Genomic DNA, 26,066 nt, shown 5'->3' on the forward strand with positions numbered 1-26,066 from the left:
ATTAACACGTGTACAGTAATTCGTAAGCCTCCACCAGTGTTTCTTTTTGTGCTCTGTTTTAAACAAGCATGGTCGGAGATTCAAACAAGGCAGCAGGCGCCTGTTTTCGAATTACCGGTACATGTACCTTATAAAAGGCAAAATTGGACTTGTCCTGTCTCTCTTATGAACAGTTTGCCCGTATCGATTACGCTGAGAATGAGTGGCTGGAGAAACAAACAAGCTATGTACACGTAATACATGTACATGTACTGGTTGTACACAGCACTTCTCAAATGAAAGCAGCAAAACATTTCTGGATACCTGTCGTTTGTTCGACTGGGTTGACATCATCACTCGGCAACTTGCCGCCTCGACTTCGCTGGACGTGAACGGCGAGCTTTAACTTTTCAGGAATTACCATGCAGATTCGCCAGGTCGCAACAATAGCTGTAGCCATACTGGCGACAGTAGCCACTGCGGCGAAGAACAACACGTATCCGACCAAGTCGGGAATCAAGATCTGGGTCGATCCGGACACACCAGAGAGCGATCACGAGTACATCACTTCACGTGGCAGAAAATGGGACCTCGTTATGAGCGACGAGTTCAACGTGCTCAACCGCAGCTTCCGACCTGGAGACGACCACATGTGGACGTCCGTCGAGAAACCTGATGGTGTCAATGGTGCAATGGAGCTGTATTCACACAACATGACTTCAACCCAGTGTGATGACGACGGAACGTGTTACTTCTACATCAAATCGATCGACGAGCTAAATGTAATCAACGTGTACAACATGTACATCCATCCTCCTGGCTTCGTGGACGCCTATTTCTTCTACCGCTCAGCAATGGTGCAGTCGTGGAATAAATTCTGCTACCAGGGCGGAATGCTCGAGGTGCGTACCCAACTTCCTGGGGCTGTGTCAAAGGCTTCTGGAAACCCCGATCTGGAACTGGGGAAGAACGCAAAGGTGCAAACCGGAAAATACTACCCAACCTGGCCTGGAATCTGGATGATGGGGAACCTCGGTCGCGCTATTTTCTCGGGTTCTACAAACCGCATGTGGCCATTTTCCTACGATGCGTGCGAGCCCGACCTGTTCGACCCCAGCAACCAACGTATCAGTGCGTGTGACGACAGCCCGGGCTACGGATTGAACCCGAATCAAGGTCGTGGTGCCCCTGAGATCGATGTGCTAGAAGGTAGTGCATCGCTGATCTCGTCGTCACTACAGCTTGGCCCTGGTATGCCCGATGAATATCGCATTTTCTCACTCAATTACTCTACTGGAGACTACTACGGCTGCATCTACACGGCTAGCTGTAATACGCCCGGTGCGAACTACATTGACGTGCCGACCGCCTACTACAAGAACGAGCGCGGCCACAAATCTTGGTACCAAGGACTTCGATACGCCGCCAACAACTTGTGCAAATCGAGCGGTGACAAGAAGCAGAGCTACAAAACAATCGCTGCATCTTTGAAAGCTGGAATCGTCAACAATACTTGCTCCGTGGACGCTTGTCCTGCCTCCAATGACGTCAACGCGGACATTGGTTTAATCGACGGCGTCGGGGAAGACCACTGGGGCATCAACTCGAACGGGACCTGCTACCCGCTCTTCAACGTGTACACTGGGTCCTATCTGTGCGACCCTGACAACACGTACTCCAAGTGTGCCAGTCCGCGCAATGAGACTACGACGTCCAAGTCGTTCGCTATGAGTTCATTCAACTACCAAATGGACGCCATCTCGTCCAACTGGCCCGTCCAACTCGGTGCGTACACAGACTACCTGGTGTACCAAGTGGAGTGGGTCACGGGTAAGAACGGATATGTGCGGTGGATGCTGGAGGGCAGTCCGCTGTTCGAGGTCCCATCCGCGTCGATCACGAACGTACCGCAGAACTCGAACAAGACGAACCCGTCGAAGATCATGTTGGAAGAGCCAATGTACATCATCGCCAATGTCGCGCTGTCGAGCTCGTGGGGTGCTACTCCTCCGAACCCGGGCAAGGCGTGCCGTGGAAATGGCACTGACCCGGTTGTCAACAAAATTTGTGACTCGTTCCCGATGTACATGAAGATCGACTACATCCGTCTGTACCAGGACTTAGCAGACGACCTGGATGCTGACAACTACATGCACGTTGGCTGTGACCCCAAGACGCACCCCACAAAGCAGTGGATCGACGCTCACCTGGACGAGTTCGAAGACAACGACAACAAGTGGGAGGAAGTAACCGGCAAAGCGTTCTGTAAGACGCACGACGATTGCACTATTGGCGGTACGGTGGGCAGAACGTCCGTGAAAACCGGTAAATGTGTGAACCAGCGCTGCGAGTGTCTGTACAAATCGTGGGGAGGACCGCGATGCACGACTGCCGTTTCGGGGGCTACGACCTCGGGCAGCACAACCTATGGCCCACCTCTGTGGGCATCCATTACGGTATCCTCTATCGTCGTCGGGCTAGTGACTATATCTATCTATGTGTCGACTGCCCGCGCCGCGAAAAGGAAGAAGGCAGCCATGAGGTCCATGAAGGTCGCGGACGAAAGCCCTAAAGAATCGCTGAAAGACAGCGTTTAAAGTCGTAGCTTTGGCATTCTTCGAAGTAATAATAAACACCTTTTTAAATACGAGTTCCTCGCCCTAAATTTTGAGCCCTCCCTAAAATAAGTGGCCCACTTCCAGAGGGGTGCTATAATAAAGAGGGGGAGGCTCTTTATTATAGTACCCCCTCTGGAAGCTATCAGATTCTTTTTTTGGTGCTTGAAGGCGGCACTGGTAACAAGGTTGCTGAAACGCATTCTAACCAAGACGAAGAAGCCAGAACTATTATAATCATCAAAGATCTTTAAGTACGAGGGCCCGGCAAAGACACTGACATTGATCTATGCCCTCCTTAAAATAAAGCCCCCCCCCTAAAATAGCACCGTGGACCCGGGGCACAATTATAGGTAGTAATATTAAAATAATTTCGGCGAATAATTTCAGCTGTTGTCCAGCAAAAACAGTGTAGAAAAATAAAGTACTATTTTTCTTTATATTTCTATTTCGATTACTTTATTCAAGTATTTACTTAGCATTTAAGAACTGATATTATTGCAAGATTTGTGTATGCTGTGTTTTGCTAAAAGGCAGAGTCAAGCTAACTTACACGAAGTTTTGACTGTAATTGTCTTTCGGTCGGCGGTGAATATCATTGCCGTGGCCCTGAACGTGGCCATTGCCGTACGAATCCCTGCCCGAGACGTGCCTGACCTGCTCCAGGCGTGCGTCGCTGCTATTGCTGTACTGCCCCATGTCCGCAGCATTTTTCTTTTTCTTCGCCATGATGGCAGCCGCATTGTTTTCTCTAATAATGGACCACGCCACGGAGGCGAAGCTGAGGATCACAACGATCGCTGCCACGACGATTGACAATCCCATCGGAGGGCCGTATGAATTCTTTGACAGAGTCTTTCCCAGCGAGCCGGATGAACCCGCCGAGCCGGAGATTGCTGTGGTGCACCGGGGTCCACCCCACGACGACGAGTACGTGCACTGGCATCGTCCCTTCACACACTTTCCCGTCTTCAGCAGCGTCTTGCCCAAATTACCTCCAATCGTGCAGTCGTCGTTCACGGTACAGAAGGCCTTGCCAGCGACCTCCTTGTGTTTATTGTCGTTATCCTCGTACTCGTCGATATGAGCGTCGATCCACTTCTTGGTAGGGTGGGTATCGGGGTCGCAGCCAACGTGCATATAGTTGTCGGCCTCGAGATCGTCGCCCAGATCCTGGTACAGTCGGATGTAGTCGATCTTCATGTACAACGGGAAGGCGTCGCAGATTTTATTGGCTTCTTCATCAGAGCCATCGCCGCGGCACTGTTTACCGGGGTTAGGAGGCGAAGCACCCCACGAACTCGAGAGCGCGACGTTGAAAATAAGGTACATCGGTTCCTCCAGCATCAATTTGGTCGGGTTAGTTTTGTTTGCATTCTGGGGGACGTTCCAGATTGACTCCGATGGCACCTCGAACAACGGGCTCCCACCCAACATCCAGCGCGCGTAGCCATTCTTACCCGTAACCCATTCAATTTGATACACGACGAAGTCGGTGTACGCACCAACCTGTACAGGCCAATTGGCCGAGATAGCGTCCATTTGGTAGTTAAACGAGCTCATGGCGTTCGACGGGGGTGTCGTGGTTGCGTTTCGAGGCTGCGCACATTTCCAGTACGTGTTGTCAGGGTCACACAAGTAGGCACCTGTGTACACGTTCCACAGCGGATAACACGTGCCGTTGCTGTTGATGCCCCAGTGGTCCTCTCCCTTGTCGTCGATGAGACTCAAGTCACTATACGCGTCCGTGGAGGCCGGACAACTGTCCACTGAGCACGTGTTTTTGGTAATCCCGGCCTTCATCGATGCAGCGACGGTCTTATAGTCCTGCTTCGCTTTAGGGTCTTGCTTGCAGTAGTTGTTAGCAGCGTATCGTAACCCCTGGTACCAGGATTTGTGACCACGATTGTTGTACACAGCGGTTGGCACACCGATGTAGTTCGCACCGGGCGTCGTACAGGTACCACCGTAGATACAGGAAGGCGGGTCTTGCGCGTAGTTGATTCCCATGACACGATATTCATCTGGCATGCCTGGACCAATCTGCAGCGACGAAGACACAAGAGACGCACTACCCTCCAGCACGTCAATTTCAGGAGCACCACGACCCTGGTTCGGGTTCAGTCCGTAGCCGGGGTTGTCGTTGCACGCACTGATACGCTGGTAGCTCGGGTCAAACAGGTCAGGTTCACATTTATCATATGAGAACGGCCACATGCGGTTAGTCGATGCCGAGAAAATGGCTCGACCGAGATTCCCCATCATCCAGATACCGGGCCATGTCGGGTAATACTTGCCCGTTTTCACCTTTGAGTCCTTGCCGAGTGCAAGATCGGGGTTCCCGGAGTCGGGTGTGACCACACCGGGGAGCTGTACGCGCGTTTCGATCATTCCTCCTTGGTAGCAGAACTTGTTCCAGGACTGGACCATTGCCGCGCGGTAGAAGAAGTAGGCATCAACGAATTTCGGAGGGTGGATGTACATGTTGTAGACGTGAATGACGTTGAATTCGTCCATGGCCTTGATATAGAAGTAGCACGTTCCGTCGTCGTCACACTTGGTAGACGTCATATTGTGTGAATACAGCTCCATGGCGCCGTTGACACCGTCAGGCTTTTCGAGGGAAGTCCAGATATGGTCGTCTCCAGGTCGGAAGCTGCGGTTTGGCATGTTGAACTCATCACTCATAACGAGATCCCAATGCCGACCACGAGAGCTAGTGTACGTCTGTCGGTCGTCGGGTGTGGCTGGGTCGACCCAGATACGGATGCCCGATTTAGTCGGATAAGTGGTGCTCCCAGTTGTGCTGTTCTTGGCCAAAACGGAGCTGACCATAATGACCCAAGCGACGGCAAAAGCCTGTGTAGCGTATTGTAGAAGGCCCATAGCTATACTTTTGAGTTGTTATACTGCGTCTTGAGCAGGTTATAATGAACTTGAGGCGGCAATTCGCCGAGTGAGATAGGTCGGAGAGCCGCAGACCATCTGCACAGCTGTTTGATCCACTCGTTACCAGCGTACCGGTAATCAGCCCTCGAAATTGACCCGACTTGAAGCCCACAACAACGCAATGCCATGATGAACAATGAATAAACACCCTGTAGCGTCTATCCGAGCACAGCAATAAACGTTTTCCTGCGGGAATGGAAGTGCGGACGCGAATGACCGTAAATGTACTGAATTGCTGGTCTGTACATGTAACTGTACATCAAAGCCTTAGTGAGACTCGCTCTCAATCTGTACGTGCTACAGTACATGAAAAATAAGCAGAGGTAATTTTAAAACTACTTTAGTTGCCGTTTCTCATGACGAACACTGCTGCAGATGCATAGTCTCTGCATCTTGGATTGTCAGTACGTCTTCTTCAGTCTTTCTTCGGGATGATGTCCTCAAACCGCTTCTTGTGCCCGTTGCTTCCGGTATAGCTCAGTACTATATGCCGTTACGCCTAGGCTACAAATCGATGCTTGCCGTAATACATGTCGGCAAGCATCGATTTGTAGCCTAGGCGTAACGGCATATTGCCGGGCATTGCCGTAATACATGTCGGCAAGCATCGATTTGTAGCCTAGGAAACCTCAAATCCAAAGAGTTGATTACATTATTGTAGTGGCCTTAGTCAACAAAATCTGTGAGGTGCCGTTTGAACGTCTTACATGCAATTACAACCTTTTTATAAAGCAAGTGCTAATATGAACAGCTTCTAAGGACATGCCGGGTATGTTAGATAGCGGTCTCCTCGCCATGTAACTTCAGCATGAGCTCACAATACGTACCTAGTTTTCGTGTTTTCTGATGTCGAGACAATTTAACGATGCACATCGCGATATGTCTCTGCGACTTTATTACATTGCGATATGTCTTTCGGTAGTAATCCCTGCTCTAGGAATACCCTTCGACAAGAATAAAATATCAGTTCCCGAAGTCTTGGCGCTTAAAAGCCTAAGATTAAATAAACCTCTAACCCTTCATCAAAATATAGAAAAAAAATTACCACGAAAATGACTGATCTGAGGTGCTTAACTATGGGGAAGTCACTATTGTGCAAAGTAGGCACTTGCTGCTTAGCTCGTCTCGCAGCCCTCTATGTATCGTCTAAAGCCCCTGTACACTATTATCCGACACGCCCGTTGAATCAGCTCGAATACGCAGCACTTGGACGATCGTCAAAATGGGTACTTTTAATAGTGAGATATTCACCAGGAATTCGATGGACCTTGTTTACATTTAAACTTGAATTTAAAAGAGAGTGGGATCGCCCGAAATATGTCCACTACGGAAATCCTCGCAGGCACCAATTGGTGAGCATGGTGCTAGTTGGCTTAGGTTCGACTGACATCGCGGGGGCACTAGCTTGGAAAATTGAAAATTGATACCCCGGGGGCAAAGGAATGGAATGGATGGTAGTGCTCGGCATAAAATGTTGTTTCCCGACGCTATAACTACCGAAGGGTTCATCTGTACACTGTACAGTACCTATTATTAGCTAACAAATGTTCACATGTAACTTACATTGTAAGCTGCCCGATCTCAGCCTGCAAAACTTACACTGTATCGTACAGTATTAGCTAACAAATGTTCACATGTAACTTACATTGTAAGCTGCCCGATCTCAGCCTGCAAAAGCTGCTTCGAAGTACAGAAATCTGCCTGAATAAGGAACGCCTGATATAAATTAAGAAAGAGATTGCATAAGCTGACAATGCCTCGCCTATCATGTGCATGTATTGAGTTATGTTAGGATAATTGAAGATTCCAGCAGTGCTGAATCGTGGAAGCGCTAACTTTAGACCATGCAGCCTCGCACCAGAGTAGTGCAGTTAGCTGGTCGACGTTGTACGAGTTATCGAGACCTTCGCCTAGGTGATCCAATGCGAACATCAGTTTTTTGCGATAAGATGTAGCTTTAATGCTGTTGATGATCCTGATCCAGCGGCTGGATCTTGGCGGTGGTGCTCGGGGGTAGCTTCTCAACACGGACATTGCTTAGTGAACGCAGTCGGCTAGTGAGCTTGAATGTAAATGTAGGAATGAAGTTCGGCTCGTAGGGCTTGAAGCGAAGGAGGATCATCTACTGCGCGCCATTTTTGAAATTGAAATCAAAGTCAGTGCCTGGATTGTTGTCAGTACCTTGCCCATCACTATCCCATCTCCCTAAATCTTTCCCGACTATAAAAATTGCGAGGTTATTAATTGAAACCCCGTTCCTTATTCAGGCAGATTTCTGTACTGGTTTGATAGCTGCTATTTAATATCCGGTTATCCACAGCCACATCTATTAATAGGACACAGTGTGTACATCTTGCTGACAGCTTGGGCTTCCATTTGCAGTATTAGCAGCGTGCTGGCGCGGAAGCATCATAGCGGTACTGACCGAGTTACGATACAAACAACGTCTTTTTACGATTCGGACACTTAAACAAGTACTCCAAGCTGAATAATCCTTCAGCTCCTCACCGAAACTCACCCGCTACGAGCCGGAATTGGTCCTTTCCAAGTGTGCACTGGTATCCGCTCCTCATAGGAGCCGATACCCTTGAGTCATGAATAAAGCTTTTTATTAACCATCTACACGTACGCAGTGCGTTTGTGCGTATTACTACACGTAGGACGCACCAACCAGGATCTGGGAATGCTGTTGGGCGCCATGCCACCCGAATTATTTGTCGCCAGCACAACTACCCCCAAGATACGCCAAAGTTTTTTTCACCGTTGCTATAAAGGCAATCTCCGTACTCAAGCAACTTGTGTACAGTTGGCGTTCTATGCTTCTGACTCCGCAAGAGAACCACAGAGATTGTAAATGGTTTGGAAGACTCCATTTGCGAACTAGCCAGCCACGCCGAACTACCCAAGCTCGCGCGTGTATGCTCATGATGATAGGAGAGATCGTGCTCTTTTTCGCACTATGGAGCTCTCGACCGTACAGTTTTCGTATAGCTGAAGCTGCGATTCAAAAGGAGTATCCTACCGCGTCTGGCATTCGAGCATGGGTAGACCCAGCAACCCCAGCCAACGCACAATCGATCGAGACATCCCGAGGCGAGAAATGGCAGCTCGTCATGAGCGACGAGTTCAACACTGCAAACCGCAGCTTCCGACCTGGCGACGACCATCTATGGACTTCGCTAGAGAAACCCGACGGGGTGAACGGAGCACTTGAAGTGTATTCCCACAACATGACCTCCACGAAATGCGACGACGATGGAACGTGCTACTTCTATATCGAAGCCATCGACGAAGTCAGCGAGTTAACTGTTTACAACGCGTACCTGAATCCACCTCAGTACGAGAACGTGTCCTTTTTCTATAGAGCTGGAATGGTGCAGTCATGGAACAAATTCTGCTACCAAGGAGGTCTCATGGAGGTACGGGCTCAGCTTCCAGGAGCTCTGTCCAAGAATTCTGGGAATCCGGATCTTGCTCTTGGTAAATCCGGGCGAGCGACGACTGGCAGCTACTACCCAACCTGGCCCGGAATTTGGATGATGGGGAACCTCGGCCGTGCTATTTTCTCGGCTTCTACGAGTCGAATGTGGCCATTCTCGTACAACAGATGCGAGCCAGACATCTTTGACCCGAAGAATCAACGTATCAGCGCGTGCGATGATGATCCAGGCTACGGTCTCAATAAAAACCAAGGTCGTGGAGCGCCCGAGATCGATATCTTAGAAGGAGGCGGTGTGGCGATCTCGTCGTCATTGCAGATTGCGCCTGGAATGCCCAGTGACTTTCGCTTGTTCCCAGCGGAGAAAAAATACGACGCAAAGGATATATACTGCGTATATAAGTACGATTGCGAGACCCCCGGTGCGAATCTCATCGACATCCCCACCGCTTACTATGAGAAGGAACGAGGCCATAAATCCTGGTATCAAGGTCTGCGCTACGCGTCAAACAGCTTCTGTAGTTCTTCAGCGGATGAGAAGCAGGATGTCGACACGATTAAAGCGTCGCTAAAAGCTGGAGTCACAGATAATACGTGCACGGCAGCAACGTGCCCAGCGTCGCTTGACCCGAACAGTGATTTGGATCCAATCGGCGGAGTCGGGTGGGACCATTGGGGAATCAACAGCAACGGTACATGCTTCCCAGTCATGAACTCGTACATGGGCTCGTACCTGTGCGATCCGGATAACACAGATGAAAAGTGTCTTGAGCCCCGCAACTCCACCACGCCGAAAACCAACTCGATGGAGTCGTTCAACTACCAAATGGATGCCATTTCAGCAAATTGGCCGGTGCATTTAGGCGCGTATATGGATTATTTCGTGTACCAGGTCGAGTGGGTGACTGGGGATAATGGATATGTGCGCTGGATGGGAGACGGTCAGCCTCTTTTTGAAGTGACAGCTCAAGCGTTCTCCGTTGTTCCTCAAAATGACAAGAAAAATAATCCTCAGAAACTCATGTTGGAGGAGCCAATGTCAATCATTTTCAACGTGGCTTTGTCGCGTTCATGGGGCGCTACACCGCCCAATCCAGGTCGAGAATGTCGTGGGGATGGCACCGATGAGACAGTCAATAAAATTTGTGACGACTTCCCGATGTTCCTGAAAATTGACTACATCCGGCTGTACCAGGACCCAAAGGGGAATCGCGGTACGGACGACTACATGCAACTCGGTTGTGACCCAGCAAGTCACCCGACAAGAGAATGGATTCAAGGTCACATGGATGAATACGAGGACCTCCACAACCCCTGGACGGAGGTGGTTGGTAAAGGTTTCTGCAAGACCGACAGTGACTGCACTATTGGTAAAAGCGGGAATCGGAAGTTAGTTACGGGAAAATGCGTCGAGGCTCGTTGTGTCTGCTCGCATCCCAACTCGTGGGGTGGACCTCGATGTACGACCGCTCTCGCAGAAGAACCGACCGGTACGGGGTCCTTTACGCAGCGCACCTACGGTCCCTCCATGGCGGTATCACTCAGTGTGGCAATTGTTTCGCTGATATCGACATTGATCGCCGCCTCGATGTCCATTCGAACGCTTAACAAACAGGCAGAGGAAGCAATCAGGACAGCCGAAGTGAAGAAAATGGAGCAAACTCGCCCGTCATTCCCCATTAATCTGTCCATTTCAGAATACGAGCCAAAGGACAACTACAGCCAGAATTTTTTGTGACTTCGAAGTAGCTTTGTACAGTACCGGGTATTAAAATCCTTCAAAATTTAAATTGTATGAATTGTATTCTGGTTGTAGATTTCTCAGCCTAAATTTGATGGTTCGTCGCTTTAATAATTTCTACTGAACTGTACATGTAAGTCGTCGGAAACACATGGTTCTTACATGAAGCCAATGGCTTCAAGCCATGCATTTATTTTCTAAAGTGTTATTAATACTTTAATAATTAAAAAAACTCTACTGGCCATGTCAGGAGTTGCTCGCGTTCTTGATTGTGGGGCAGGAGTTCTGCCCCGTGCACTCACTACGGCTCAAGAATTATGCGCTACGATGGACTCGCTACGGCCGACATGCGAGCATCTGTGTTCCCGTCTCAAAGATCTCCATGAAGAACTAGAGTTCACGAAACACAAGAGTCAAAGCTTCTCAACCAACGCGCTGGGTCAGTGCAAAGCTGTAGCGACCAAGTTCTTGCGTTTTCTAGAGCGGAACAGTAATAAAAATCTCGTATACCATGTCATCAACCATACTGCGGTGGCTGGTGAGCTGAAAGCTCTTCATGAAGAAGTTTCGGAGCTTTTCTTCGACTTCTTGGACGTCACTGCAGTGGGTCAGTGGGAAGACGATCGTCACGCACTGGAAACGGTGTTGACTACGGCAATCAGCGACGCTAGCATCGCTCTTCGCGATCTCCAAAGCCCAAGAGCTCAGTTGGAAGCGATGCTGACGCTAAAATTTGAGCTGGAGAAGCAACACGAGAGACACAATGAGACAGATAAGGCACGGATGAGTTCGCTAAATGAAACGATAATACATCGCTCTAGAGTGGCAGTAGGACAGTTGCCGGCGTGGTTTCTACCGAGTAATCAAGTAGAATTCGAGTCCCAGCCATTTGCCAAGAGCTCGTGTGGATCAGTCCATCGCGGGGTCAAGAATGACAGTCCCGTGGTGGTGAAGTGCTGTGCTGTTGACGACATGCGAATCGACATCCGAACAGCGCGACAATTAGAAAAAGAATTGGATCGACTGTTCCAGATGGAGCACACACATATTGTCAAAATGCTGGGTGCTTGTCACGTCAGCTCGCCTCGTTTCTTGTCTACGAAGACGCGATCAATGGAGACATGGGTTCGTACCTCTCCTTGTCGGAAGATAACAAGAAAGAAATGTGGAAATTACTCTATTAAGCAGCACTCGGACTAGCTTTTATCCACAGTCAAGGAGTGATACACGGCTGTCTCAAACTGAGCAACATTTTAGTCGGAGCCGACGGACAAGCCAGATTGACGGACTTTGGATTGAGGACGATGCGTGCTATTTCCAAGACTCGTACGTGCAGCTCAGCGCATCTACGTTGGCGAGCCCCGGAGTGTCTTACTCGACGGCCGACGTTCGCTTCCGACGTCTACTCGTTGGCCATGTGCATGATCGAAGCTTCTGCTGGAGAGCCTCCGTTCGCGTTCTTAGATGACGACGACGTCCGGGAGACTCTCAAGTCTGGAGTGGTCCCTGAAAAGCCTCAAGAAATGAGTGACCAAGTGTGGGAGTTGGTGGTTTCAATGACCCATGCTGACCCTTCTAAGCGCGTGGAGTTAACTCTTGTGATTGATACGTTAAAGACGCTTGCAACGGAGGATCTGGGTGATGGAGGAGTGACTCGTTGTATCGTCTGTACGGCGCTGGTTCTCGACTACTCTCGTAGCTGTGCTCAGTGTGTAAACCAGCTGGGACTTCAAGACGAATCGTCCTCGAGCTGTGGGTCGCCGGCACACGTCGCATCTCCGAGTGTTGTGGTGGAGTTAGACGCCACCTCGTCTATTGTGGACCTTGTTGCTGTGCTTCGTAGTGGATCTATTGACGAGCAAGAGAGTGCCGTTCTACTACTGCTACAAGCCTGTATTTGCGACCACACCCGTCAGCAGATGCAGCAAGGAAACGGAGTATCCGCCTTGGAAGACTTGGTGAAAACGGGGCGAACCCATTTGCTACAAGTGTGTGCGTTGGGGTGTTTGTGCTGGTCTTGCGAGCTCGACTCAACGCCGCCGGACGCCGAGTTTGAAGCTCTCCAAGAAACGATTGGGGCCCCCACAGAGTCCGAATGTGCTTCTCTCGCGCAGATGTTACGTAACAATGACCACGACACGCTGAGGACTGTCATGTACTGTGCATGCGCAGCTGGGGCCAATGGACGACGACAGCTCTTCAACGCGGGGGTCGTCCCGCCTCTAGTCACGCTACTTGGCAGTGGGAACGAAGCTCTGACGATATGGACGATGGATGCGCTGGGAAATTTGGCATGTGATGGCGAGGCCAGAAGCGCAATAGTAGCCGAGGGAGCCATCCCTGTGTTAGTGGAGCTTCTGAAGAATGGCTCGGAAACTCAAAGAGGCTTCGCTGCCTGCGTGCTGGGCCAGCTGAGTGCGGATAGCGCCTCCAACAGCGCCACAGTCGTGGAAAGCGGGGCGATCCCGTTTCTGGTTGGTCTTCTACGCGCACAAGCGACAATCCCCAAGAACTTCGCAGTCTTTGCGCTGGATGGCATTGCTGCCGTCCGCGACGAATACGGTGTAGCAATCGCGCGAAATGGAGGCATCCCGCGTCTGATTCGACTTCTCCGAACGGGAACGAGTAGACAAAAGAAGCTCGCGGCGTGTGTGCTAGGCTGGTTGGCGAACCAAGACGAGAACCGACTGGAGATTGCTCGTCGAGGAGCCATTGCGGATCTCGTCACGCTCCTACGAAGTGGGACGCAGAACCAGAGAGAAAGCGCGGCGTTTGCCTTGTCGTTTCTTGCGATGGATCGTGCGTCCGGCGCTGAGATGACGAAGAGCGGCGCTATTGCACCCTTAGTGGCGCTGCTTCGAGATGGTACACAAGAGCAGAAAGAGCATGCTGTTTGTACCCTGGGAAGTCTAGCTGATAGCCACCAAGACCACTGCCGGAAGATCGTAGACGCACGAGGAATTGGTCCGTTGTTGAGTTTCCTCCGGACGGGAAACATGGAGCAAAAGGGGTTGGCAGCCCAAACGTTGGGCTGCATCGCTACCAGCAGTGAAGAGCACAGACGCGAGATCATAAGTGGCGAAGTGATTGAGCTTCTTGTCGATCTGATTCGCTGCGGTTCACAGGAGGAGAGAGACAAGGGAATGTTCGCGCTCTGTTATGTTACCAACCACGGTCGCGCCGACACGAGAGCTCTGGCCAGTAAGACTATTATTTCACTACTCGTCGCTTTCCTTCGAACAGGGAAGGACGAGCAGAAACATTTCGTCGTCACCGCCTTTGGGCGACTTGCGAGTATTGATGTCAGCAAGAAAATGATCGTGGAATGTGGAGCGATCGCGCCTCTGGTGGATCTCTTGAAGTCGGATAATGGCGAGAATAAGGAAGAGGCTGCGATTGTACTGGGACGGCTGGCTGCGAATGATGCAGGGAACAGGGAACAAATGAAGCGCCACGGAGTTGTCGAGTTGCTAAAAAAGTTAAAACGAACGGGGAACAGACAGCAGAAACGCAAGGCGGAGACTGCGCTACTGAGTCTCGGGGGGGATGATGAATCACGAGTGAGACGATGTCGTCGCTGAGATAACTGATCACAGCTTCTTGTTTTTTTTTATTAATCCATACTGGGTTTTTCATGTTGTCTACGACGATTATCCTGATACAATAATGCCGCCGATGATCTCGATTTTCTGTTTTACCTCTGGAACTGATCCCCTTCACCTCTTAGATGAGGCTTTTCTTAGATTCCGTTGTCATGATAGCAGCACTTGTCGACTTGCGACCTCAAATAGAAACTTGCCCCCATGCGGTTTCCTCAATTGGTTGCTGTCGTGGCGTGGGTGACACTCACATCGATCACTACAGCTAAGAATGCAACGATTCCGGAATCCACATACCCAACCAGGTCCGGTATCAAAACGTGGGTCGACCCGGACACCCCCAAGGACCATCAAACGTACCTGAGCTCGCGTGGACGTCAATGGGATTTAGTCATGAGCGACGAGTTCAACACGCCCAACCGCAGCTTCCGACCTGGCGACGACCATATCTGGACTTCTCTCGAGAAACCTGACGGCGTGAACGGTGCTCTGGAATTGTACTCTCACAATATGACATCAACCAAGTGCGACGACGACGAGACCTGCTACTTTTACATTAAATCGGTCGATGAAGAGAACGTTATCCACGTCTACAACATGTACACGCACCCTCCAGGGTACGTGGATGCGTACTTCTTTTACAGATCCGGAATGGTCCAGTCCTGGAACAAATTCTGCTACCAAGGAGGAATGATCGAGGCTCGCGTTCAACTCCCCGGAGCTGTAGCAGCTCAGTCTGGAAATCCAGATCTGGCCAAGGGAGACAACGCCAAGGTCGAGAGCGGCAAATACTATCCGACGTGGCCTGGTATCTGGATGATGGGGAACCTCGGTCGAGCCATTTTCTCGGCGTCAACGAACCGCATGTGGCCATTCTCGTACGACAAGTGCGAACCCGAGCTCTTTGAACCGAGTTATCAGCGTATCAGTGCTTGCAACAACAATCCTGGCTACGGGTTGAACCCGAATCAAGGACGAGGAGCTCCAGAGATCGACGTGCTGGAAGGTGGCGGTACTCTGGTGTCGTCGTCGCTGCAAATTGGTCCTGGAATGCCTGACGAATACCGTATCTATGGTGTCGACTACGCGTCTGGAGACTCGTACTCGTGCATCTACGCTGCAGGTTGCAAGACGAAAGGAGCGAACTATGTAGGAGTTCCAACCGCGTACTACGAGAAGCGCGGTCATAAATCCTGGTACCAAGGCTTACGCTACGCCGCCAACAACTTTTGTTCGCCCAGTGCTGACGCTAAACAGGACTACGACACGATTGCAGCCTCGATCAAATCAGGTATCAAGGAGAACACGTGCTCAACCGAGACGTGTCCTGGATCGAACGATGTTAACGGAGACTTGGGACTAATCGACGATACCGGCACTGAACACTGGGGTATCAACTTGAACGGCACATGTTATCCACTTTTTAACGTGTACACTGGAGCCTACCTATGTGACCCTGACAATAGCTTCTCCAAGTGCGCCCAGCCTCGTAACGAGAGCACGCCAAGGTCAAACGCCATGAGTTCGTTCAACTACCAAATGGACGCCATCTCAGCGAACTGGCCGGTACATCTCGGGGCCTACACGGACTACGTTGTGTATCAACTGGAGTGGGTAACTGGAAAGAACGGGTATGTGCGTTGGATGCTTCAGGGCAATCCGTTGTTTGAAGTTCCGTCCGAGTCCATCTGGGACGTTCCGCAGAGCTCGAACAAGACGAACCCACAGAAGATCATGCTGGAGGAACCGATGTACATTATCTTTAACGTGGCGCTGTCAAGTTCGTGGGGTGCGACACCTCCTAACCCGGGCAAGGAATGCCGTGGCGACGGATCCGACGAAGCAGTCAACAAGATTTGCGACTCGTTCCCACTGTATCTGAAGATCGACTACATCCGTCTGTACCAAGACTTGGGCAATGACCTTAAAGACGATAACTTTATGCAGGTAGGCTGTGATCCAGCGAGTCATCCGACCAAGAAATGGATTCAAGCGCACATTGACGAGTACGAAGATAACGACAATCACCACAAGGAAGTTGCTGGCAAGGCATTCTGCACAGTCGACGACGACTGTACCATTGGCGGAATTTTGGGGAAAACTGCACTGAAGACTGGAAAATGTGTCAAGTCGCGGTGTGAGTGTTCGTACTCGTCGTCATGGGGCGGTCCGCGGTGCACGACTGCCATTTCATCAAGTTCCTCCAGTACAACCAAAACATTCAGCTCATTGAGCTCCTACGGCCCGCCGATGGGGCTATCTGCCGGCGTCGCTGCAGTACTTATCTTCTTGAGCTTCGTCTCTGTGATGTGGTCGGTCAAGAACCAGAACAAGGACTCGTTGGCACTTAAGAAGCAGGCGAAAACGAACACCCAAATGACTCCAAATACGCACGAGGACGTGCAACTAGAGCAGGTCAAACGCTCGTCGGATAGAGCCTCCCACAGGAAGGCACCGAGGGACAATTATAGCCAGAATTTTGTCTAAACAGCAATAGTAATTATCGGCAAAAAGTGCAAGAACGTTTACAAGATAAATAAACTTTAGATCTCCATTTTTAGAAGTCTTTTACTTGACCTCATTCGAATATTGAGTGCGATGACTCGACCTCCGCTGCCGCTAATCGGCACGACGGTGTTGCCTCGACCACCTTCACATTTGCCCTTGACTCACCGAGAGCTCGCGTCGCCTCATCCGCGCACCTTGTTGCCACATTTTTCGAGCTCAAATGCCGGCTCCATCTCACGAAAAGGTACAAATCGACCTCAACCCGAAGACTTCAGCAAAACGCCACTAGAAAAGTCTATCGATGACTTAAAGCGTGTCAAGTCTCGAGTACGAGACAGTTTTGCAAGGATGAATCAAACTCAAGAACAAGTCGACTTGAATTTGGAGGAAACTTCTCGGTTAGTCCATTCTCTCGAAGCCGATCAACGTCATCTCTCCCATGTGTACGCAAACCTCTTGGACTTCAGCGCCCGACAGATCCAGCGGTGCTTTCGTGAACACCTCGGACGTCGACTATTCCGTCAGATCCTGGTGATACGAGCGGTCCTGCGAGTTCAGCGTAAGTTTCGAGAATTTCATCGCCGTCAAGAAGACACGCGAAAAAAGTCTCGAGTGATGTATCGAAAGGTGCTGCGAGGGCTACGCGGTGTTCGTGGACGTGATGAATTGTCCCACGCGGAGCTGCTCAACCGTGTCGGTCACAATCTACAGGTCGAATGTCAGTGGCGTAAAGCTATGGGCGTAAAGGACTCAGAGAGCGACTTGATCACTGCGTTGTACCGCAAGAAATACGTTCGTCGGAAGTTAGGAGCCATGTTCCGTCAGCTCTACTGGGTGCACTCGATTGCGCTGTATTGGAGGTCGTTGCCCCCTCGACCAGAACCCACAACTGTGATAGCGTCTGGCGTTCAGGAAAGCGAAGGGATCGATGAACAGGGCGATGCCTTGGCTTTCGATATGGATGGAAATGGGCTGGAGGGGACCAATTCAGGCAGTCAACACAAAATTGTGATCGTCGCGCCGCCCGGACGACGACAGAATGGAACTAACAGGAGATCCAACAGAGGATCCAACCGCGACGAACTGCTTCATCGCCAGAGGAAGACACTGCGAGAGACCAAAGCGAAAAAGGACGACGAGCTGCGTAAAGAAGAGGAAACGGCGAAGCAGATCGTGCAGACCAACAGGAAACAGGAGATTTCCACTCAGAGAAACGCCACACGCAAAGGTGGGCAGCGATGAAGCTGTAAGAATAATATTGTAAGTACTCTGGTCTGTGAGAGTGAGAAAACCTTCAGATGCTAAACGATCTCAAAGTTTGCGACGATGGCGAGCGCTAGTAGCGCAACGAACAGCACCACGATCAGCGTGGCACCTTTTCTGCTGTAACCTCCGAATGTTCGCAGTTGTTGGGCCTCAAGTTTGGAGCGTGGGAGCCATAGCACGGAGGCTGCAGCGAATAAATTGACGGCAGCGTACGCAACTGCAATGAGCAGGACACGAGTTCTTGTGCTGTGTGAGTCTTCGTCAACCAGACTCTGGGTTATTCGCGTACTCGTGGAGTTATTAATCCACCTGGTGACTGCATTCATTGCCGAAGTGCCGAGTCCTTGACCTGAAAGTACAAGCCCCATAGTGACTCCCTCGCAGCCAACATGCGCTATCTCCGTTGCTGTCAATAGTGTAAACAGGAGAATCCACACCTTGGGCCACATGACGAGACCCGTAAAGACCGAGAAGAACCATTTAGCACGCCCAGTATCCGTCGTAATGATCGCAACTCGAACAGTAGCAGCGACGACTACGACCCCGACACCAACGAAGGCCAAGGATCGCCACGCAGTGGTCAACAGTCTCCATTTCGCGTGGATCAAAGCCGCAACTCCGACCCCGCTTATTATCACCAACACCCAAGGATCTGCGTCTTCAAAGCCACTCCAAGTGGCTAGAGCTCGGTCCACATCGGGGTCGCAGGCGTTGAGCAGCACTGTGTATACCACCAAGAACAAGAACACTCGATACGTCACTTTCTCTTGGCAAACCTCCCACAGCTGAAGAACTCCCGTGCGCAAAGCTGGCAAAACCCCAACTCGCTTGGTCGATAGCACAGTCGCTGCCGACTCCTGGTCGTCGTCTTCGTGTAGAAAACATACCACGAAGGGCAGAACAACCAAAGAAGCCACAGCGATGACAGCGCTAGTGTTTGACAGCGTAAGTCTCGACTGGAACAAAGCAACGATGCAGTGAGCGACTAGCGCTCCCGTCTGCCAGAGTATCAGAAACAACGTGGCCAGCCCACCGCGTTCACTTAGCGCCTCTCGCTGTCCGAATCCCACGATCAACGCCAAAGCTGCCACCCACGACAACTGGAGCGCGAAGCTGCCTATGATACTCCACGCCTCCAGTAGACGTCCGTAGATGGCGTCAGGCTCCTTGACGTCGCGAATCTCGCGCAAGTGAATCGCGTAGACGCTACCGTAACTCAGTGCACTGAAAATCCATCCAAGAGCGATGTAAGCTTTGCGTCGAGTGCCATATATCGGCACGCAGTCCGAAAAGAGTCCGAGAAATACCGAGAGCATGTCGCCCCAATCCAGTAGAGCTGTTCCTTGATCGTAATCCCCCTGGAAACGATCATGCATCGTCGCAATTAAGCGCAGACGATACGCAGCGCGCATAACAGCGAGTGTCGCTCCTGAGATGACGGCGGTGGCAGCAAGTCCGGCGTGCCATCGACTGAATAAAGCAATGGGAGCAAGTCCAGTGCGTAAACTGCCAAATGCTCGATAGTTGAACATCGCGTCGCCTACAGCGAATTCTCGCTCTCGAGGTGGAAGATATTGCTCTGTGGGGGTCTTTGCCTCTTGGTGGTGGTGTGAAGACACACATGACGAGCATTCGGCGTCGATTTCGTCGAGCTCTTGGCTGGAAAGGGTGGAAAAGTTGGGGAGCTGTTGCCCCTTCCTAGACCGCGATAACGTCAACGATTCGTCGATCGTGTCAACTCGAGTGTCGTAAAGTACAATGGGTCGGAAACCGAGTAAATTGGTCAAGTGATCGTTGACAGACGCACCGAAGCGCGCGTCCTGCATCGCGGAAAAAGGCGAATTGCGAAGTTCGCATGGTATGCGGCATGCGGAAACGGTGGGGACTTGTCCGAACAAGTTGCGAACTGAGCATTGTTGTTCGAATATATGACGGAGGGAGCCGGCAACGAATGGAATCTATGTCCAGCTCGTGCCGTATACGCGCTTGGGGTCCATCTCTCTGCCCCTTTGTCTGTGAGGCTCATGACACGGTAGCCATCGGACGTTGAAGTTGCAGGCTATTACACAGGTTCATTCTAAATTGTGGTCGGCCTGTTGCCAGTTTTGTTGCCAAAAATGGAATGTTATTGCCTTCACGTGAAGAGGCGCAACTCATCTGCCGATCGAGTATGAAGTTTGTCTTGGTGCTTCTCGTTGTGAATCTTGTGGCTATCCATCGAGTGGATGGACGCACCAGCAACCTGGAAAGCACGCAGGTATACAGACAGGCGTCTTCTCGACCAAAAGTAAGTGAGGTAGTTTTCACCAACGAAGAGGAGAATCTGTTGCGCGGGCAACAGAGCGACACGGCTCGCATGCTGGCCGCTCGTCTGCCTGGTAAAACCCCATTGGACGTCCAGAAGCGCTGTATTCAGCTGGGGTTACGCTGTGGAGGTGACGTCAAGACGCCCGAACGCAATTCCGAAAAGTTGCGAAATCCTCGCCGTGATCAAGTTTTGAAGAGTCTTCAGTGAAGACAGAGCAAAACCGGAACGAAGAGGACCACATCAGTACCCCAAGGTCCCTCGCCTTAACTCTTTACTACGCTGGAGCCATAAAAAATAATTCGTGCAAATATATTTTTATAAACGCCATTTTAGTTGCCGAAGTTGCGCGCTTGGATCATTGATAGCGCAGCACTAATCGCAAACGAACACGCAGCGAGAGGAAAGTTGATAAGACAATAAAGCGCTACGCCGCAGAATCCCAAATTAACGGCAATGCCTGGTAATACCGAGCTCCAAACTGGGAGATCCTGACGCACGCACTGTTCGCCTTGAAACGCGCCAGTCTCGTAGAAATGTTCAAGACGCTCCTCTTTTTCTGCAAATCGATCTTTCAGCCTGTTGTTTCACACGCGCAGCTCATCAGAAAAGCAACACAGTTTCATCGCAATCTGCCACTCAAAAGACGCACCATTGACCCATGCGGTCCTTGTGCTTCAGCAGCGTTGACCGGTGATACCGCTGCACGTGCATGTGTACTTCAGTCGGGAACTGTCCTCTCACAAATCGCACCTACAGTAGCAACACACAACGTCAAGTCTCAGACATCCAATACTCTTTATGCTCGCAGCGACATACCGGTGACGGTCTCACGCCCTCCATGAGCTCCGGATACGCCACCGTGAGGTCCACGACATAGTCCGGGTCCATCTTGTCCATACACAGCTCAAAGCCCTTGACTCTGGGCTGCAACACGTAGTTCCATTTCGCTTCTCCTTGCTTGCTAGCAAACTCGTGGCTTTTCTTGAGCGTCTTGTCATACAACGCCGTTCCTTCCGGAAACATGGCTAGCCACGTGCCCATGTCCACGTCCTTGTACGACTCAATCACCTTGGTCAATCTGTCCTGGTCCGTGGCCCAGTTCCGGTTAACGTACGGGTATCGCAGCAGCATCATGGTCCAGCCGACGCCAGGGGCGTATCGAATGACACTCTTCATCATGACTCGAATACGGTCATGAACATTGAGACGCAGCGCCAGATTCCAGAAGAAGATCCAGTCGACTTCACTGCGATGATTGCAGATCAAGAGCACGTGCTCGTGGTGTGCGAACTGCAGCTCTTCGTCTCCAGTGATGATAATCTTGACGCCGCCAACTAGTTCCAAATATCCACTTAACATAGCGAAGTATTTATCCTCCAGAAAGCGACATATCCATCGGCAGCTGCGCGTTGAGAGGAGGTGGCTCCATTGCAGCAGCGTCAGTGGCCACAGCACGAAAGTGGTGTTCAGGAAGGCACATACTACGAGAAGGAGCAGGTAGCTGCAGCCGATGATGCATCCGGACCACGTCCATGCAGTCTCAAACTTTGTACTCGGATGGATGACGCGATTGAGCACTGGCTCAGCGTCGGGCTCGACTACGGGGCCTCCTGACACGCAGCGCTTGGTTGGATACACGGAGGTTTGGGTTGCTTGGCACTCGTCACTTTGACTCATGGCGAGAACTGAAATGCGACGACGAAAACGAGGGCGGAATAGCTTATCAGTTTCGCCCGAGCAAAGCGATTTATCGTTTATCAAGTGTTTCAACAGGAAATAGGAAGAAGAGAAAAAAACAATGGGAATTTGCCACATCAAACGAAAATGGACGACGATAGATACTATTTGTACGAGGTACTGCGACATGGGCACTTGCAACTAGCAAACTTGAAATGCATACGCCACCTGGATTTGCTTGGGACTTGTCTACGGAACGCTGGAAATTGCGGTGATCATTTTGCAGCCATTGTCCATGGCAATGACGCCTACATGTACTTTAGGCGAGCTTTGGAGTCAAAGTTTGGATGACAATACATGTCTCGTGCAGCCCTCAGCGTCTTCGACGTGGACTGTCTCAGTTGATGGCGACGCTGAAGATGTAGATGTTGTACGCGACGCAGTAGGCGAGCGACGTGAGGAAGGCGGCGGCGATGAGAGCGCTGGCGTGGTCAGTGAAGCCTCCGTACATGCGCACGAGCTGTGCGTCCAGCTTCTGGAGCGGCAAGATGGGGATGACGGCGAAGGCTAAACTGTTGATGCAGCACGTGACGAGTTCGAGGATAGCGATGGACCAACGTCGATGCGTCGTGTCTTCTTCGTCGCTGGACGGGAAGTACGATGCCCGCTGGATCGTTGTGAGTAGTGTGCCAGCGAAGACCTTGAAGATGGTGTTGAACGACAGCGCGAGGCCGACGACGCCCCCTTCCGAGCCTTCTTCGATGATCTCGGTGACTGGAACTAGCAGAGCCAGCGCCATGATGCCCGAAGACACTCCACCTAATCCAGTCAGGACAATATAGACGGCTGAACTTCGATACAGCGCTGGGATAACCAAAATGGCCAATACAATTTGAGGAATGATGGTCAGTACCGGTGCTAAGGCGAAAAACCTCTTCCACAGCATGTTACGGAGTCTCCATCGCCAGATCAACACGGTCAGTATCATGACCAAGTCGTTCACGCTGCTGCTGAGTAGCGCTGATGCGCTATCCGTCGTGGCAGTCCATTGTCTTAGCGCATTCGTCACCACTGGGAAGGCAAAGTTGAGGAAGAAGGCGAAGCTCGCAATCACCACCAGGATCTTCCACACCGCCTTCTGCTTGGTGAGTTTCCAGTAGCTTTCGCACTTGCATCGCAAACTTTCTTTCCGATACGCTGGCGGCTCGTCAAGGCCGCCTATGACCATAACAATCGTCGTCACAGATAACGGCATCAAGACCAACAAGATCAGCGAAATCTCGAGTTTCTCCACAACATTCTGGATCAAATACACGAGCAGTCGGGCCGAGATTTGTCCTGTGGCTCTCATGATCAAGTAGTCGGCCTGGAACACGCCTCTTCTCTCGAGACTTTCGCGTTGGGAGAGCGTCACGACTGCTGTGTGTACCGAACAGAAGTTGATCATGGAGCCGAAGCTCACGCCGCCCATCAGCAGCATCATGATGTAGCTAAAGCTGCTGCCCATAGCGCTGTCCAAGTCCTCCGCGAAGAGACAGCCAAGGCCAATCAGAGCCAAGCACAGCAGACTGAACGTCATGCCCAACACCATGTACGACTTGCGTCTCGAGCCCCAGAGCGGCACTGCGTCGGCATAGAGCCCCACAAAGAAGGCCATGGCAGCGGGTACCTCCACCAATCGATCCATGGCCTCGGTCTGGTCCTCGCTGAGCTGCAACTTGCTGCTAACCATGGGCAATAGACCGTAGCGAGCGCCGATGTAGACGAACGCGGACGTGAACGTGGCGGCCACGAGACCCACGAACTCGGACGAGAAGAACCGCACTAGGCCGCCGGAACGTAATCCACCGTACATGTCGTAGTTGTAGAAAGATGGCCCCGCTACAAAGCGGTTTGGAGTTGCCATGGTGCCAAGATAATGACGATCTAATGGCAAGATGACTGATTCTGGGGTCATCAATGTGAGAAAGGCAACATGAAATACAAGAGGTTCAACATGGAAAACATGACGAACGATGGGTAATGGATACATTTCACTTCAACGCAAAATTTGATTTATAACAAAGAAATAAATTGTTGTTTTCAGCCAAATTTGTAGAACCTACTCGGAGTTTTCCGAATCGGTTGCAGCAGGCTTTTAACCAATCATAAGCCGCCGCCTGCGCTTCACTCCGGAGCTCGATGAGCCTAGCAACACCAACCCAGCGCAGCTCCCCTCGACGCGTTTCGCACGATGATAGCACGCCCAACCAAGCCCATGCTGCGCGAGGTCCCAGTCCTCGTTCCTCGTCATGCCAAAGACGAAGCCCACGTCTTGAACAGCAGCGAGGGAAATTACCTCGCACGATCCGTTGATCAAACTCTTCGTCGATGTACGCTTAAAGAAGACGGTCATCCAGCTTCTGTCATCGTCAGGACGGATGGGTACACACAGAGTTCAAGGCGAAACATTAGATGAGGTGAAGACCAAGCTTTGGAACGTCATCTACCGCGAGTTAAAGCCATTATTCGCTCTGATTGGAGCTCCACCAGCCTGGACAGTTGATGAACAGGACCCAGCAATTGAGATGTTCGAAAAGTACACTTCTATGAGGATGAACACAAAAATGCTGGATCTGTGGACAAGCTCGAAAGATCGCCGATACTTGGTGAAAAACCAGCACGAATCCGACTTGCTCTTTGCTTACAAGTACGAAAACAAGATATATAGCGTTGGCCAGCTCGCAGACTTCGCAGACCAGTGCATTGGTCTAGCCGCCACTCCTGTGACAGAAGAGCTCCACCAGCTCATGATCACTTGACTGACGGAGAAATGGGGTCGTACATTCACAGCTCAAGACATGTCGTGGCGTCTGTGGGCTTCCTCGCTCTAAAAAAACTAAGGCCTCAACACGAGCGAGAAATTGCGAAGGGCCTACCTCCAAATCTGGTAACTCAGCTCAGGCCTGCGTCGAACACAGGTGACCAACACTTACAGCGTGTGCAGCGCAGCGTAAATATGGCAAAGAAGGTCGTGCAAGGCATACAGGCAAAGAACAACCACTTTAAGCAGACCGCCCAAGTACTTCAAACTAATCGTGTCCATGAACCAAATACTGGAGAATCATTTAGAGTGATCGAGGCATTGGGTTAGGATGTGGTGATACAACCAGATAGTACAAAGTCCACAGCCGCATTGGCCGACATTCCGAATCAAGGGGGCGTCGACCACAACTAACATAACTGATACATTATCCGTAAGAAGCTCAAACGATACGCTACCACATTAAATCACCCTTCATCACTCGAACACTCGTCGTCATAATCAGGATCACCACGTTCCAAAACCTCGAGCAATTCGTTCTTGACGAATCGCTCAGCTTGCGATGTGCTCACGTACTCACCCCTCAGGGTATATGTAGAGTCAAACTCACCAGTTATACTACACCCACCGTGCTCGAAAATCTTGGTCATGTCGAAATCTTGGAGCTGCTGGAGCACATTCGCAATAAGTACGGCTGGATTTGCTAGGATCTCTCGACGAACAGCCGCTTGAACGCCTTTTTGATCAGACAAAAAAGGTATTCAATGGGTTTGTAAAATAGACAATATACCGGAAGAAAGATGGGTATAATCCCCCGTGACAGCAGGTAGTAGACGATATTAGGGTGGCAATGAATCTGGGCACCGTCCAGGATCCCCACAGAGCCGCTTCCGGGGTACTGGCGCACAGTCTTTCCTGAATGCGCATGTGCACGGCAGCACTAAACGAGCTTGGAACGGTCCAACGTCCCATCCGCGTGAAAAGTTTCGACGAGGCCATCCACAGAGATGAAACAAAGCAGCGAAACCCGTGCCTTTCGATTGAACTCGCCACGAAAGACAAGCTTCTTTCCCTTCAAGCAGTAGCCACGCGAGCGCAGCATGCCCCTGTCGTCGAAGCTAAATTCATCAAGGAACTAGATGTCCCTTTGGCACCACTTATATAAGCTCAGCTCCAACGTGA

The 26,066-nt window shown here is 51.0% G+C and overlaps 8 protein-coding genes across 8 annotated transcripts; 4 read left to right on the plus strand and 4 right to left on the minus strand.

Moving 5' to 3' along the window:
* Positions 1 to 401: 401 nt before the first annotated feature.
* Positions 402 to 2,576, plus strand: PITG_10757 (beta-glucan synthesis-associated protein, putative; the record flags this gene model as incomplete). The annotated part of the gene is made up of 1 exon (XM_002901542.1): positions 402 to 2,576. One exon carries the CDS (start codon positions 402 to 404, stop codon positions 2,574 to 2,576), a length of 2,175 nt encoding a protein of 724 aa, XP_002901588.1.
* A 567-nt stretch (positions 2,577 to 3,143) lies between these two features.
* PITG_10758 (beta-glucan synthesis-associated protein, putative) lies at positions 3,144 to 5,480 on the minus strand (the record flags this gene model as incomplete). Its single annotated transcript, XM_002901543.1, has 2 exons — positions 3,144 to 3,231; positions 3,286 to 5,480. 2 exons carry the CDS (start codon positions 5,478 to 5,480, stop codon positions 3,144 to 3,146), a joined length of 2,283 nt encoding a protein of 760 aa, XP_002901589.1.
* A 2,453-nt stretch (positions 5,481 to 7,933) lies between these two features.
* PITG_10759 (beta-glucan synthesis-associated protein, putative) lies at positions 7,934 to 10,720 on the plus strand (the record flags this gene model as incomplete). Its single annotated transcript, XM_002901544.1, has 1 exon — positions 7,934 to 10,720. The coding sequence occupies one exon, from the start codon at positions 8,468 to 8,470 to the stop codon at positions 10,718 to 10,720; it is 2,253 nt and encodes a 750-aa protein (XP_002901590.1).
* A 330-nt stretch (positions 10,721 to 11,050) lies between these two features.
* On the plus strand, positions 11,051 to 16,809 carry PITG_10760 (beta-glucan synthesis-associated protein, putative; the record flags this gene model as incomplete). Its single annotated transcript, XM_002901545.1, has 3 exons — positions 11,051 to 11,848; positions 12,046 to 14,283; positions 14,515 to 16,809. The coding sequence occupies 3 exons, from the start codon at positions 11,051 to 11,053 to the stop codon at positions 16,807 to 16,809; spliced, it is 5,331 nt and encodes a 1,776-aa protein (XP_002901591.1).
* Positions 16,810 to 16,920: 111 nt separating this feature from the next.
* On the plus strand, positions 16,921 to 17,762 carry PITG_10761 (uncharacterized protein; the record flags this gene model as incomplete). The annotated part of the gene is made up of 2 exons (XM_002901546.1): positions 16,921 to 17,690; positions 17,753 to 17,762. 2 exons carry the CDS (start codon positions 16,921 to 16,923, stop codon positions 17,760 to 17,762), a joined length of 780 nt encoding a protein of 259 aa, XP_002901592.1.
* Positions 17,763 to 18,083: 321 nt separating this feature from the next.
* Positions 18,084 to 20,072, minus strand: PITG_10762 (uncharacterized protein; the record flags this gene model as incomplete). Its single annotated transcript, XM_002901547.1, has 1 exon — positions 18,084 to 20,072. One exon carries the CDS (start codon positions 19,920 to 19,922, stop codon positions 18,132 to 18,134), a length of 1,791 nt encoding a protein of 596 aa, XP_002901593.1.
* A 158-nt stretch (positions 20,073 to 20,230) lies between these two features.
* PITG_10763 (lysocardiolipin acyltransferase, putative) lies at positions 20,231 to 22,081 on the minus strand (the record flags this gene model as incomplete). The annotated part of the gene is made up of 4 exons (XM_002901548.1): positions 20,231 to 20,471; positions 20,906 to 20,980; positions 21,054 to 21,154; positions 21,221 to 22,081. 4 exons carry the CDS (start codon positions 22,079 to 22,081, stop codon positions 20,231 to 20,233), a joined length of 1,278 nt encoding a protein of 425 aa, XP_002901594.1.
* A 397-nt stretch (positions 22,082 to 22,478) lies between these two features.
* PITG_10764 (uncharacterized protein) lies at positions 22,479 to 23,987 on the minus strand (the record flags this gene model as incomplete). Its single annotated transcript, XM_002901549.1, has 1 exon — positions 22,479 to 23,987. One exon carries the CDS (start codon positions 23,985 to 23,987, stop codon positions 22,479 to 22,481), a length of 1,509 nt encoding a protein of 502 aa, XP_002901595.1.
* Between the last annotated feature and the right edge of the window lie 2,079 nt (positions 23,988 to 26,066).

This window comes from Phytophthora infestans, genomic scaffold (assembly GCF_000142945.1).
Source record: "Phytophthora infestans T30-4 supercont1.20 genomic scaffold, whole genome shotgun sequence".
Taxonomy (NCBI): Eukaryota; Oomycota; class Peronosporomycetes; order Peronosporales; family Peronosporaceae; genus Phytophthora; species Phytophthora infestans.